The 14,560-nt window shown below is 41.1% G+C and overlaps 1 protein-coding gene across 1 annotated transcript; it reads left to right on the forward strand.

The window, feature by feature from the left end:
- Window positions 1-547: 547 nt before the first annotated feature.
- On the forward strand, window positions 548-12,053 carry LOC132111065 (tripartite motif-containing protein 16-like). Its single transcript, XM_059518232.1, has 6 exons — window positions 548-1,175; window positions 1,595-1,690; window positions 1,770-2,003; window positions 10,861-11,020; window positions 11,161-11,208; window positions 11,399-12,053. Exons 1-6 carry the CDS (start codon window positions 606-608, stop codon window positions 11,965-11,967), a joined length of 1,677 nt encoding a protein of 558 aa, XP_059374215.1. The 5' UTR covers window positions 548-605; the 3' UTR covers window positions 11,968-12,053.
- The last annotated feature ends 2,507 nt before the right edge of the window (window positions 12,054-14,560 follow it).

Raw genomic sequence — 14,560 nt, forward strand, 5'->3', positions numbered from 1 at the left:
AATGCAGATGAGCTGAAGGCCGCTGTCAAAGAGACCTGGGCTTCCAGACCACCTCAGCAGTGCCACAAACTGATCACCTCCACGCCACGCCGAATTGAGGCAGTAATTAAAGCAAAAGGAGCCCCTACCAATAATTGAGTACATGTACAGTAAATTAACATACTTTCCAGAATGCCAACAAGTTACTGAAAATGTTTTATTTTTTATTGGTCTTAAGAAGTATTTTAATTTGTTGAGATGTTGAATTAGTTGGTTTTTGTTAAATCTGAGCCAAAATCATCACAATTCAAAGAACCAAAGACTTAAACTACTTCAGTAAATGAACTTTTCCACAACATTCTAATTGATTGAGATGCACCTGTAGATCTACAATTGAACGCTCTTTGCATTTACTATAACATTTTCTATAACAGTCAGGTGTGTTGAAACTAAACTCAGAAGGAGCATAAATGAGGAACCTGCTTTACAGACTCGCAGACAAACCTGTTTTACACACGTCACTCAAACACAGAAGCAGGAAACAGGAAACACGTGTGTTCAAGGAAAGGGAAACCGAAGTGTAGTTGAGCTCTTGTGTGTTTGAGTCTCTGCATTTCTGCAGTAAAATGGCAGAAGCCAGATTTTCTCAGGAAGACTTTGTGTGTCCCTTGTGCCTGGATCTCCTGAAGGATCCAGTGACAATCCAGTGTGGACACAGTTACTGTATGAGCTGCATTACAGACTGCTGGAATAAGGAGGAACAGAAGAGAGTCTACAGCTGCCCTCAGTGCAGAAAGACCTTCAGTCCAAGACCTGCTTTATTTAAGAATGTGGTGTTTGCTGGAATGGTGGAGAAACTGAAGAAGAGGAAACTTCCTGCTGACTGTTACGCTGGCGCTGGAGATGTGCAGTGTGACGTCTGTACTGGAAGAAAACACAAAGCTGCCAAGTCCTGTCTTATGTGTCTGAACTCTTACTGTCAGAATCACCTCAAAGAACATGAGAGTTGGTTTAAAGGAAAGAAACACAGTTTGACTGATGCCACTGGACGACTGCAGGAGATGATCTGCCAGAAACATGAGAAGCCCCTTGAGGTTTTCTGTCGCACTGATCAGAAATGTATATGTGTGCTGTGTATGGATGAACATAAAAACCACAACACTTTGTCAGCTGCAGCGCAGAGGACAGAGAAACAGGTATTTAACACTAGACACTGATGACATTGCTCATCGTTTACTACACTGCACACTTCAGCAGAAAGTAGAAAGCAGTTCAGTAGATCTTACTGAAACTAGATGATTTCAGTCATTTATAGCTTCACTTTGTTCATTTATTTACTCAGCCACAGTTTAATAACACAGAATCCAGAAACACACTGTGAAACACACTATGTCTGTGTTACTTTCACTTTTATAATACTAACATTTGCAGTGTGAAACAAGCCTTAATCCTCATGTGATTTAATGTACAGGTATGATGGTGGTAAATGATCACTGATCAAATTAAAACCTATAAACATTGGTTATCAGTTTCACTTTTACTGTATTCATCTGTTCATGATGATTTAGAGCCAGTAGTTTTCTGTGAGATTGACTATCATCCACTTGTCCTGCAGAAGCAGCTGAAGAAGACACAGAAGACACTACAGCTGAGAATTCAGCAGAAAGAGAAAGATCTCCAGCAGCTGAGAGAGACTGTGGAGTCTCATAAGGTGAGTCTGGAGAAGAAGAGAAGTTTGTCTCTGTCTCAGTTCAGACTCACTGAAGCTGAATCACTGTGTGTCCTAACAGCGCTCTGCACAGACAGCAGTGGAGGACAGTAAGAGGATCTTTACTGAGCTCATCCGCTCCATTGAGAGAAGCCTCTCTGAGCTGATACAACTGATCAGAGATCAGGAAAAGACTGCAGTGAGTCCAGCTGAAGAACGACTGGAGCGACTGGAGCAGGAGATCAATGATCTGAGGAGGAGAGACGCTGAGCTGGAGCAGCTTTCACACACACAGGATCACAGCCAGTTCCTGCAGGTAACACAGATCTAGAAGAACAGGATCATAGTGTACTTGAACGAAAGTTATCAATAATGGTCAATCTAATCATACCTTTGAGCAAATCTATAGTATGCCTTGTTGTAACCCGTGTCTGAAGCATGCATTGGAAAAAACAACAACAAGTTGGTTGGCAAAAGCCCCTGACGTCACTACTGGTGCGACTATAGAGTAAATAGGCATCGGAAGAACACGTCATTCTATTCTTCGTCTTCACTGACTGTTCTGTTTGAAGCGTGCATTTGAACGTGGTAAGAGCGATCTTTCCCTATCAATCATTGTGATTACTAGCAAAGCATTTAGACAGTGTGTGCATCCGTGTCATCATTATTTGACACCCGATGACACACACGATCTTTGCATTTTTTGTTTGGGTGAAGAGCATGCACACGATGTCCTTGAGGGAACAACCTGCGTGCATTGCGAGTGTTTTGGAAAAAGCTCCGCTCTCATTTGTCTCTCTTATTCAGGCTTATAAAGAGGGCTGCTATCTGCTTCCACGGTTCAGGACTTGCCACTGCTGGGGCACGGAGGATAATGAGCTCTGGGATGGGATCACAGGTGGATCTGACTGAGGAGTTTAGAGAGGGAGTTTCCCTCTTGGGCTTGTCGGTTGTGGACAAGAGAGAGCCACTGGAGGATGATGTTATTTCCTTAACACTTTCCAATCCAGAGGCTAGTGCTCTGCTGAGTTCAACCCAGGAAGAGCAGGAGATGTCCGAGGATGGTGAAGAAGCCCTCCAGCTCAGGTAGGCCTTCCATTTCTGCCTTATCTCTATAAAGGGATCGAAAAAGAATGGAAGAGGCCGTTTTCTTCTCGCATCCATCGGTTTCAGCATACGAGTTATACCAACATTGAGGCAATGCGTGAAAGCTGCTATGAGAGGATGCCCCCTGTAGAAGAGACGCTGGCTAGCTATCTCTCTGTGGGGGACACATCCTCTCTTAAATTTCCCTCTTTGCCATCCAAGACCCTTCAGGATACTTCTCACTTAAATGGCAAGGCATACACAGCAACAGGTCAGGCTGTGGCTTCATTGGCAGTGATTCAAGCCTATCAGTCTACTCTGATGAAAGTCTTGGATAAAGGCAAGGGCCTTTCCCCTGATAAGGTAGCTGAGTTGCACTGCACCACAGGATCTCTCTTGCTGTGCTACCAAGCAGGCCGCCTCTGCCATAGGCAGGTCTATGGTGGCCATGGTGGTAACTGAGAGACATCTGTGTGTGAACTTTGCAGATATCAGGAAGAAAGAAATGGGCTTTCTTCTTGATGCTTGAGAAGTTCAGTGAGGTGAAGATGTGCTCAGCTGCCTTCAAATCCTTCATTACACAAATTTCCAGGTCTGAGCCTGAACAATTCAATTCAATTCAATTCAATTCAAGTTTATTTGTATAGCGCTTTTTACAAAACAAATCGTTACAAAGCAACTTTACTGAAAATTATGTTTCTACAATATTTAGTAGTAGCTAGTAGTTTGTGCACGTTTGACAGGATTTTAGAAAAATAAAAATAATAATAATAATAATACAAGACGTAGTCAGCTAGATGATGAACTATCAATATTATTAATTAATAGTAATTTATAGGATGCAGTCACACATGTAGCAATATTTGTTAGTTCTGTTTGTTGATTCAAGGTTAGGATCATCTGGGGTCCTCTGAGGGTCAGCATCATCTCTTCTCAGGTGTTCTGGATCCAGACTGGAGCTTGTGTAAATCCTAGTTACCACGGGATGTAAATCCCGTGGCAAAACATAGAAACAAAATAGAGACATCATTAGCATAGCTGCTGATCCAACAAAGTAAAATTAGTTTAACCCAAGCTAAAGAATAAAAATGCAGATGCAACTACACTCACAATTTAAGAGATACATTATTCGAATGCTTGGCGAAAGAGATGCGTTTTTAATCTAGATTTAAACAGAGAGAGTGTGTCTGAACCCCGAACATTATCAGGAAGGCTATTCCAGAGTTTGGGAGCCAAATGTGAAAAAGCTCTACCTCCTTTAGTGGACTTTGCTATCCTAGGAACTACCAAAAGTCCAGCGTTTTGTGACCTTAGGGTGCGTGATGGGTTGTAGCGTGGTAGAAGGCTAGTTAGGTACGCAGGAGCTAAACCATTTAGGGCCTTATAGGTAAGTAATGATAATTTGTAACTGATACGGAACTTAATAGGTAGCCAGTGCAGAGACTGTAAAATAGGGGTAATATGATCATATTTTCTTGACCTGGTAAGGACTCTAGCTGCTGCATTTTGGACGACCTGTAGCTTGTTTATTGACGAAGCAGGACAACCACCTAGAAGTCCATTACAATAGTCCAGTCTAGAGGTCATGAAAGCATGAACTAGCTTTTCTGCATCAGAAACAGATAACATGTTTCGTAGCTTGGCAATGTTTCTAAGATGGAAGAATGCGTTTTTTGTAACATTGGAAATATGATTTTCAAAAGACAAATTGCTGTCCAATATAACACCCAGATTTCTGACTGTAGAGGAAGTAACAGTACATCCGTCTAGTTGCAGATTGTAATCTACAAGATTCTGTGTGGTGTTTTTTGGTCCAATAATTAATATCTCTGTCTTATCCGAATTTAATTGGAGAAAATTATTTGTCATCCAATCTTTTACATTTTTAACACACTCTGTTAGCTTAGATAATTGGGAAGTTTCATCTGGTCTCGTTGAAATATATAGCTGAGTATCATCAGCATAACAGTGGAAGCTAATTCCGTATTTTCTAATAATATTACCAAGGGGCAACATGTATATTGAAAATAGAAGGGGACCTAGGACGGATCCTTGTGGCACTCCATATTTTACTGATGATAAATGAGATGACACCCCATTTAAGTAAACAAAATGGTAGCGATCGGACAGGTAGGATCTAAACCATCTTAGAGCCTGCCCTTGAATACCTGTATAGTTTTGTAATCGATCTATGAGTATGTCATGATCTATGGTGTCGAACGCAGCACTAAGATCAAGTAAGACTAGAAATGAGATGCAGCCTTGATCTGACGCAAGAAGCAGGTCATTTGTAATTTTAACAAGTGCAGTTTCTGTGCTATGGTGGGGCCTAAAACCTGACTGAAATTCTTCATACAGATCATTTTTATGCAGGAAGGTGCTCAATTGAGCAGACACAACTTTTTCTAAAATTTTAGACATAAATGGAAGATTTGAAATAGGCCTATAATTTGCCAGTACACTAGGATCTAGTTTTGGTTTCTTAATAAGAGGCTTGATAACCGCCAGCTTGAATGGTTTTGGGACGTGACCTAAAGATAACGACGAGTTAATGATATTGAGAAGCGGTTCTTCGGCTACAGGTAACAGCTCTTTTAGTAATTTAGTGGGTACAGGATCTAATAAACATGTTGTTGGTTTAGATACAGTGATAAGTTTATTTAGCTCTTCCTGTCCTATATTTGTAAAGCACTGCAGTTTATCTTTGGGTGCGATGGATGAAACTGAAGTGTTAGACGCTGTAGAATCTACATTTGCTATTGTATTTCTAATGTTATCTATTTTATCAGTGAAGAAATTCATAAAGTCATTACTATTTAACGTTGGTGGAATATTTGAATCAGGTGGCGTCTGGTAATTTGTTAATTTAGCCACTGTGCTAAATAAAAACCTTGGATTGTTTTGGTTATTTTCAATGAGTTTGTGGATATGCTCTGCCCTAGCAGTTTTTAGAGCCTGTCTATACCTGGACATACTGTTTTTCCATGCAGTTTTAAAAACTTCCAAGTTAGTTTTTCTCCATTTGCGTTCAAGACTACGAGTTACTTTCTTGAGAGAGTGAGTATTACTGTTATACCATGGCACAGTACGTTTTTCTCTAACCTTTTTCAATTTGATGGGGGCAACAGCTTCTAATGTATTAGAGAAAATAGTGCCCATGTTGTCAGTAATTTCGTCTAATTCATGTGTATTTTTGGGTACAAATAGCAGTTGAGATAGATCAGGCAGGTTATTTGCGAATCTGTCTTTGGTGGCTGGAACAATAGTTCTGCCCAGACGGTAACGCTGAGACATATAGTTAATATCAGTTATACGCAGCATGCACGATACAAGGAAATGGTCTGTAATATCATCACATTGGGGTACAATATCTATAGCAGTAAGATCGATTCCATGCGATATAATTAGATCTAGTGTATGATTAAAACGATGAGTGGGCCCGGTGACATTTTGCTTGACTCCAAAGGAGTTTATTAGGTCAGTAAACGCAAGTCCTAATGTATCATTTGCATTATCAACGTGAATATTAAAATCTCCCATGATTAGCGCCTTATCAACTGTAACTAGAAGGTCTGAGAGGAAATCTGCAAATTCTTTTAGGAATTCTGTATACGGCCCTGGTGGTCTATACACAGTAGCCAGAGCAAGAGATACATTAGACTTCTTTTGCATGTCTGACAGTGTAACATTTAGCAGAAGTATTTCAAAAGAGTTAAACCTGTATCCTGTTTTCTGGGTAACATTGAGAATATCACTATATATTGTTGCAACACCTCCTCCACGACCAGTCTGACGGGGCTCATGCTTATAACAGTAGTTTGGTGGAGTAGACTCATTTAGACCAAAATAATCATTTGGTTTTAGCCAGGTTTCAGTCAAGCAGAGTACATCAAAACTATTTTCTGTGATCATTTCATTTACAATAACTGCTTTGGGTGTGAGTGATCTAATATTTATGAGCCCAAACTTTAAAAATTGTTTTTGTTCATTTACTTTATATTTTTCTGGTTTAATTACGATGAGATTTTTTCTAGATCCTACATTATATTTTGACCTCACTATTCGGGGAACAGACACAGTCTTAATAGTTTTTACAGCACAAGTACTTTTATCATTTAAGCGGGTGGAACAAAACTCATCATAATAGTTATTAGAGAATTGTCTTACTAGTCACATGGAGCGAAGTGTCCTGGAGATGTTGTCAGAGAGCAGCTCCGCTCCGATTCTGCTGGGGTGTAATCCATCAGCGCGAAACAGCCTAGGACGCTCCCAAAAAAGATTCCAGTTATTAACAAATAGCAGTTTCTGTTCTTTACACCATGACAACAGCCATTCATTTAAAGCAAAAAGTCTACTGAACCTTTCGTGTCCTCGTCGATACGTGGGCAGTGGTCCTGACACGACGATCGTCGCCGCGGGCGTCGTGCTGCGAACCGTCTCGATCAGGCTGCTGAAGTCCCTCTTCAGCGTCTCCGTCTGCCGCAGCGTGGTGTCGTTAACCCCGGCGTGAAGCACGACCGCTCTGGGGCTCTCGTCGACCTTCAGGATCGCGGGTATCTGCGCAGAAACATCGAGAACACGAGCACCAGGCAAACAATGAGTGTGCACTTTACCTTCGGCTAACGTAGCACTTACGTGTCGGACGATGGAGTCTCCGATGATCACAGCGTCGCGTCCTGTCTCGCGGAGGGGAGCGAAGCGGTTCCAGATGGAGATGTCGAAGGCAGGGGGGGGAGAAGTCGTCGCCCGGGACCCGGCTCGCGTCCTCCGCTGTGGATGCACCCAGGGTCCGTGGTGTCCCGGCGTCGCAGTGAAGGACATCTGGGAAGATCGCGTCCTGGGTGCACCGGGCCTGTGCAGAGAAACACACGGAGTAGACGTGGTGGGACTGTTAGCAGATCGCTGTATACTTACCCCGGACTTGTGAGCGTCAGCCCGGGATGATTCCAGCGCTGTTCTCCGCTCTCTCAGCTGGGCCTGCCTCACCTCCAGGTCGCGAATCTGCTTTCCCACGGCCTCGAGCTCGAGCTGCACAGAGTGGAGACATTCATCCGCCATTAAAGCAAGTAACAGTGAGTACAGCAGTGGTAATGTGTGTGAATAGAGTATTAGCAATGTTAGCGCAACCACGCCGCTGATGCTAACGGGCTAAAAGCTAATAGCGGACCCGGGAGATCAAAATAAAACTAGTGATAGCGAGGCGCTCTGATTGTTTTTGTTGTAGAATACAATAGAGGATATATTCACACGTTATATAAACGGAAACGATGATGTATAAAATTGATTTTTGGGTTAAAAATAGTCAATGAAAAGAATATAGTGACGGAGCTCAAACGCAGTACAGCCGCCAACAACAAACAGGAAGTGACGTCCTAAGACGTCATAAGGGTCCTGGTCTATCTCAGTCCGAGGACCAGAGATGGGTACAGAAGGCTAGTGTCGCAGCTCGCCCTCCTCTCCAACCTGCGGGCAGGGGTAGGAGGAATCGTGGGTCAAAGGAATGTAGGCAAGACCTAAGGGATGTGATCCAGTCAAGGCGTCAGCACTCTCGTCCGAATCAGAGTAATACTTGAGTATTGACTTGTTCCCTTTAGGGGTTTTACATCAGCCCTTTTCTTCCCCTTCCTAATTCCCCTATAACCACCAAGTCTCCACTTGACTGAGGTTAGGTGAGAACTTATGCTTGACCTATGATGTTTTGGTTGGTTCTATGGTTTCATAGTGACCACCTTACTGATGGTCCGGACTAAAGGGAGTCTCCCCTTGAGCGGGGCTCCAGTGTAGGAACCAGGGTGGGTGAGTATGATCCATTCAATACATGTGTATATATATATATATATATATATATATATATATATATATATATATATATATATATATATATATATATATATATATATATATATTTATACATACACATACATAGGTATTAATGTGCTGGTGATCATGTGATTAATCCTCTGTGAGATTACATTGCAGTGTTCTTCCAGGACCTGTGGGTTTCTGTCTCGTCTAGGGTAGGTTTCCTAAACACTCATTGAATATTATGTCCAGCTGGTATGATAGCCCTGGTTCTAGCTTCATACTGCATGGATCATGCAGCCAGGTCACAAGCTTCTGCACGCTAAGCTCTGTGTATTTTCTGAAATCCATATGAACACTTTGAGCACTTTCTAAAATCCACATAAGTGGTAAGTGTGCATGCAAGACTCTGTGCAGTTTCCGAAACCCCATACGGTAAGGGTTACACGCTCAGCTTTATTCCCTTTCTTCGAGTTGGTTAAACCTTGGTTCCTTGGGCTCCACTCCACCAGTGTGTCATTATTAATATACTTCAGGCATCACTTCCCTCAACATGAAGGGCTATTGTGAGCATGGCGCTTCCCATTAAGTGCCCAAGTTCTCTCCCATTCTGAGGAGTTGAATTCCTCGCTCTGTAGGCTGTTCTCATGATAGTTTAGCAGCGCTCCCCTTTACCAAAAAGGGTTGCCAATGAGCGTGCTGCTCTATTCCTGAAGTCTGAGTTCTCCTCTCACGTGAGAATTTAGCTATCTGTTTTTCCCCAGAGCACCTGGCAACCAGCAGCATCAGGTGAACTAGGCAATTCCTTCGCTTCTCTGATGTGCTGAGTTTTTGGCTAGCTTACAGTGTGCTTCCCCTTCTGGTCACTATGATCAGGCTGTAGGTCGAGCCCCCCTCCCTCTTTGAGAGTTGGGTTTGAGCTCCCCTCAGCTAGGTAGCCTACTGCTAGCCGTTCCAGCTTTGGAACATGCAGTAGCACCCCTCTCGTTTGAGAATTGGGTGTTTGTCCTTCCCCTCAGCTAGACATTTCCTGCTAGCCACCCCAGCATTATTACCATACATTGAGTGAATGACTCTCAAACATATTGTTTTTGGGATGCACCATTCTATCTATGAGCTGCTCTTTCAGAGTGCCACGAGAGCCCTTTAGGACAGTGTCATAAAAAAATCCATGTTAAGGTAAGTGTGCATGTGAGGTCTTTGTCACCCCTCTCTAAAATCCACACTGTGGTAAGTTCGCACTCTAGTTCTCTGCATTCTTTCTAAAATCCTATATGGCGAGGGCTTTGCGTGGTTGCTTTGTGCCCTTTCTTGAGCTGGTAAGCCCCTTTCAACTTGGGCGCCACTCCACCTATTTAAAACAGGGTACCTATTTAAACAGGGTGTTGCTACTAGGGATCTGTTTTTGCAAAATTATGCAAAAAAAGAGCAAGCACTAGCCCCTGTTTGGCAGGCCAAGACTTAGTATATTGCTAAGCTCTTGGTCGTATCCCTTTAAAGGAATCTATTTTGAATCCAACCCTTGAGCTCTACCCTGGGCCCAGGAGTCCAGCCTTAATAGGTAAGTTTGGGTATGTAACCGTCTAATGTCCAAGGTTGTATACAGCCATCTAACGTCCCAGGGGCATCTCCCATGGAAATGGTAGAGTTGGTACTTGGTACTCACCATGGTTCTGGCCTGCACTCCCCTCAGCATGGTGGAGTGGTTATACTATTCCCCATAGCAACCCCTAGAGGACGCAGTTCGAAGTTCCCTTGAAAGGGAATGTCTCAGGTTACGAATGTACCCATGGTTCCCTGATTAGGGAATGAGACACTTCGTCCTCTAGATTTCCTGCCTTGCTTCTGACACAAGCTTCAGACGAAGAAGTGATTGACGTGTTCTCTCGGAACCTATTTATTCTATAGTCGCACCGGTAGTGACGTCGGGGGCTGTCGCCGGCCCACTTATTTTTTTTTCTTTTCCAATGTATGTTTCAGACACAGGTTACGACAAGGCATCCCCATAGCAGCCCCTAGTCCAGGAAGCAGTATCTCGTTCCCTACTCAGGGAACCAAGTTTACATTCGTAACCTGAGACCTTTTCTAGAAAGTTCACATATAGTGAAGTTACAAACACTAGAATCTGTAGCTCTAATATGATATTATTAATGTGAGAAGAATGAAGCTAATGCTGTGAAAGTGCTGGATTTAGTTACTAAGGATCAGTGAAGTCAAATCTAATGTTCCTGCAGGTTATTGAGTGAAGTGTGGAGCTGATGAGTTTTGATTTCTGATTTCTATAGAGTTTCCAGTCTCTCTCAGCACCTCCTGAATCTACAGATGTATATAATGATCCCTTCGGTTCTGTCATCTCTATTGATGGCTTGAGAGAATCTGCCCATCATCTGAGAAATAAACTGGAGAATTTCTGCAAAGAGCAGCTCAAGAAGATCTCAGACAGAGGTAAAGTCCTGGAGGTTCATCTGCTCTCAGAAACCAGTCCAGCATCATCTCATATCATGGAGAACATCATATTAGAAATGTCTTAGAAATAGATACAGGATCATGAGAATCACACTGTTCATGTCTGTTGATTTCCACAGTCACACTCACCAACATTTTTCCCAGAACCAGGAATGACTTCCTACAATGTAAGTTCATGTTCTTCTTGTAGAAGGTGAAAGAAGAGTTTTATGATTGAGGATGTAAATGATGATGTGTACAAACATCTGCTCGTCTGTACTGAGACACTGATGATACACTGAACATGAAGAGTTCAGCTACATGAAAAGATCACACAGAATCATAATTCCTGATTCTGATGTGTTTTATCTCCATCAGATTCCCATCAGCTCACTCTGGATCCGAACACAGTGAATAAATGCCTCCGTCTGTCTGAGAACAACAGAGTGATTACTTGTACTGACATTCTCCAGCCGTATACTGATCATCCAGACAGATTTGATGTGCATCATCAGGTGTTGTGTAGAGAGAGTGTGTGGGGGCGCTGTTACTGGGAGCTGGAGTGGAGTGGATGTGTTTATATATCAGTGTCATATAAGAGCATCAGCAGGAAGGGACGGGGTTATGAGTGTTTGTTTGGATCTAATGATCAGTCCTGGAGTTTGATCTGCTTTCCCTCCAGTTACTCATTCAAACACAAAAACATACAGACTGCTCTCCCTGTGAAGTCCATCAGCAGTAGAATAGGAGTGTTTGATGATGATGATGATGATGTTGTCAGGAGAATAGGAGTGTTTGTGGATCACAGTGCAGGAACTCTGTCCTTCTTCAGCGTCTCTGACACAATGAGCCTCATCCACACAGTCCAGACCACATTCACTCAGCCGCTCTATCCTGGGTTTTTGGTTAATTATAAATCATCATTGGAACTGTATCAGGGTTCATGAACATGACTTTTCTATGATTTTTCACTGAATATTGTAATTTGTTTTACCAATGTTATCTGTTAAACTCAGGACCTGGATTATGTTATGGAAACTGTTTCGGTCTCAGTTCAGGTTAAAATTTTTTTTGAGATATATTTTTTTCCTGTTCATTTGTTGTGTCTCCCAAAATGCGTAATAAAAGTCAAATGTCATGATATTTTTATGATACTTTCGTGTCCTTTTCAGAGCTTGAAAGCCTCAGTCTCTCTTCACTTCCAGTGGAGAAGTTAAAAAAAAAACTTCAGACATATTTCAAAACATCCTCTTTTATCAAATCATCATGCAAAAACAACATAAGCTCTGATTGGACGCTTTGAAGCTCCTGTCTAATTGGGTGGTTGTTAGAGCTCATTAAATATTCAGCTCATTCACACACGTTTGATGATGTTCACACTGCAGGAGGCACAGCAGAAGAAGATCTCTACTTTGGTTTGATATGTTCAGTTGGATTCCTAGCCGCTCTGAAGATGTGTAATGGATGTGTGTTTACTCTTCTGTCTGGAATGATGGGAACATCCAGTAATTCATAGAGCGTAAGCGCCGCATAGGTATTTTTAAAGCGATTGAGGAAAGCAGACTTACAAATTAAATATTTATAGATGAAGGCAAACTGATGTTTAGAGCATTATGTTATGGCTTATCAGCATTTACTCATGTTGTGTAAATCACAAACGCAGGCTCCTTTCCAAAACCTGGCAAGCGCCCTTGATAGACAGCATTTAATGCTCATAACACAAAGAGCATTTAATATGTGCTCAAAATCAGTCTCTTCTCCTCACCAAGGCAACATTTATTTGATCAAAAATTCAGTAAAATTGTGAAATATTATTACAATTTGATTTAATTGTTTTCTGTGTGAATCTCTGTTAAAGTGTATTTTATTTCTGTGATGCTCCGCTGTATTTTCAGCATCATTACTCCAGTCTTCAGTGTCACATGATCTTCAGAAATCAGAATAATATGATGATTTACTGCTCAAGAAACATTTCTAAATATAAATATTTTTTGCAGGATTCACAGATGAACAAAAAGTTAAAGAGAACAGCATTTATTTGAAATATAAATCTTTTGCAACATTGTAAAAGTCACTTTTTGATTAATTTAATGCAGCCCTGATGAAAAGTATTTTAAAAATACCAGACTTTTGAACAATATTTAGATGCTCTCTATGTAGGCAGCTCGTTAGGTTTTGGAACAAACCCATCCACATATTACCCCACTCTCTTTTATCCAAAATATTTGTCTGTTGTTCTGAAAAGAGAAAGCGCTGAGGAGAGAAGCACTCTGACAGAAAGCATATCTCCAGATTAAAATCTCCCAGCATGCAGTGTTTGTATATTGGCCCGATGAAGAATGACAGTGCACTAAAAGCTCATGCACACATCTAAATATAAACACATGTAGCGTTTGTGAAAACATCAGTGAATGTTGCAAATGCACGGCACCTCGTGCAATAAATGTGCATGTGCAACAAAACATTTTGATGCATTACTGTATGTACAGTTCTACCAGAAAGACTCGGGAGATAAAATGATGTACGAAGCATACATTTATTGACAACTCAGCAAGCATAATTATAAATTTCTTTGGCGGAAGGCCCCGTCCATGGTTCATAATCCGAGGGTAGCGAATCTGCATTTCCTGCCTGAAGACGAAGGCAGGGGCGCAGCCGACCCCCCTGGAAGGTAAGGACAGGACCATCCTGGTGGTGGTGGGGAGGGTGGAGGTTGTTATCGTGTCAGCATCTGCGAACTCAAACATGTGTAAGTACGATCTTTTATACCGAAGTATAAAGACGTGATTGGATAATGATGAAGGTTATAAGTGACGAAGTAACTGAGTCTTCCTGGGAGAACTTAGGCTAAAGCTTTCATTTCAGTGCAGATTTTGTAAGTCTGAAATTATGCAGAAAGTTATTTTAAAACATCATACTTTAGACTTTCTAACTAGTGCATGACATCCAGCCAAGCCTTGACCCTCAGCTTTAATTCTGATTCTTATTCAGTCTGATGGGTTCTTTTTCTTTTAGCTATTTTTAAAACAATTTTGCAAAAATGTAAAGAATTTGCGACATCTTATTCGGACTGTTTTGTTTTTCAGTCAACTATCTAAACGTTCTTAAATCAAGATGCATTTGCTTGAGAAGTAAAATGGCATGTAATATTAAGTCTTTTTTTTTCTAAAGAAAAAAAATATATATAATTAAAATATTAAATTAAGTGATTTAAAAAAATATATTTTCCATTTAAATTTAAATGTGTTTTTTTCTGAGCATATCTGCAGATGTTTGTTTTAAATATAAATTTTATTTCATTTTTGAGAAAACGTACTCTAATAATCTTCATTTGATTCTGTGTTTATACTTAATGTGATTAACTACATTGTTAAAAAGCACACAAAAATTATAATTTTTATATTAATAACGTAATTTATTAAATGTTTTATTTGTTTGCAAGTCATGTGACATTAACTAGCTTCAGTAAACATTTAAATGTGCTGTTAAATGATTGAATATTGATTAAATTAAATTAAAACTTCAAACGTAAAGATTTAA

The sequence above is a fragment of the Carassius carassius genome, chromosome 30, assembly GCF_963082965.1.
Source record: "Carassius carassius chromosome 30, fCarCar2.1, whole genome shotgun sequence".
NCBI lineage: Eukaryota > Metazoa > Chordata > Actinopteri > Cypriniformes > Cyprinidae > Carassius > Carassius carassius.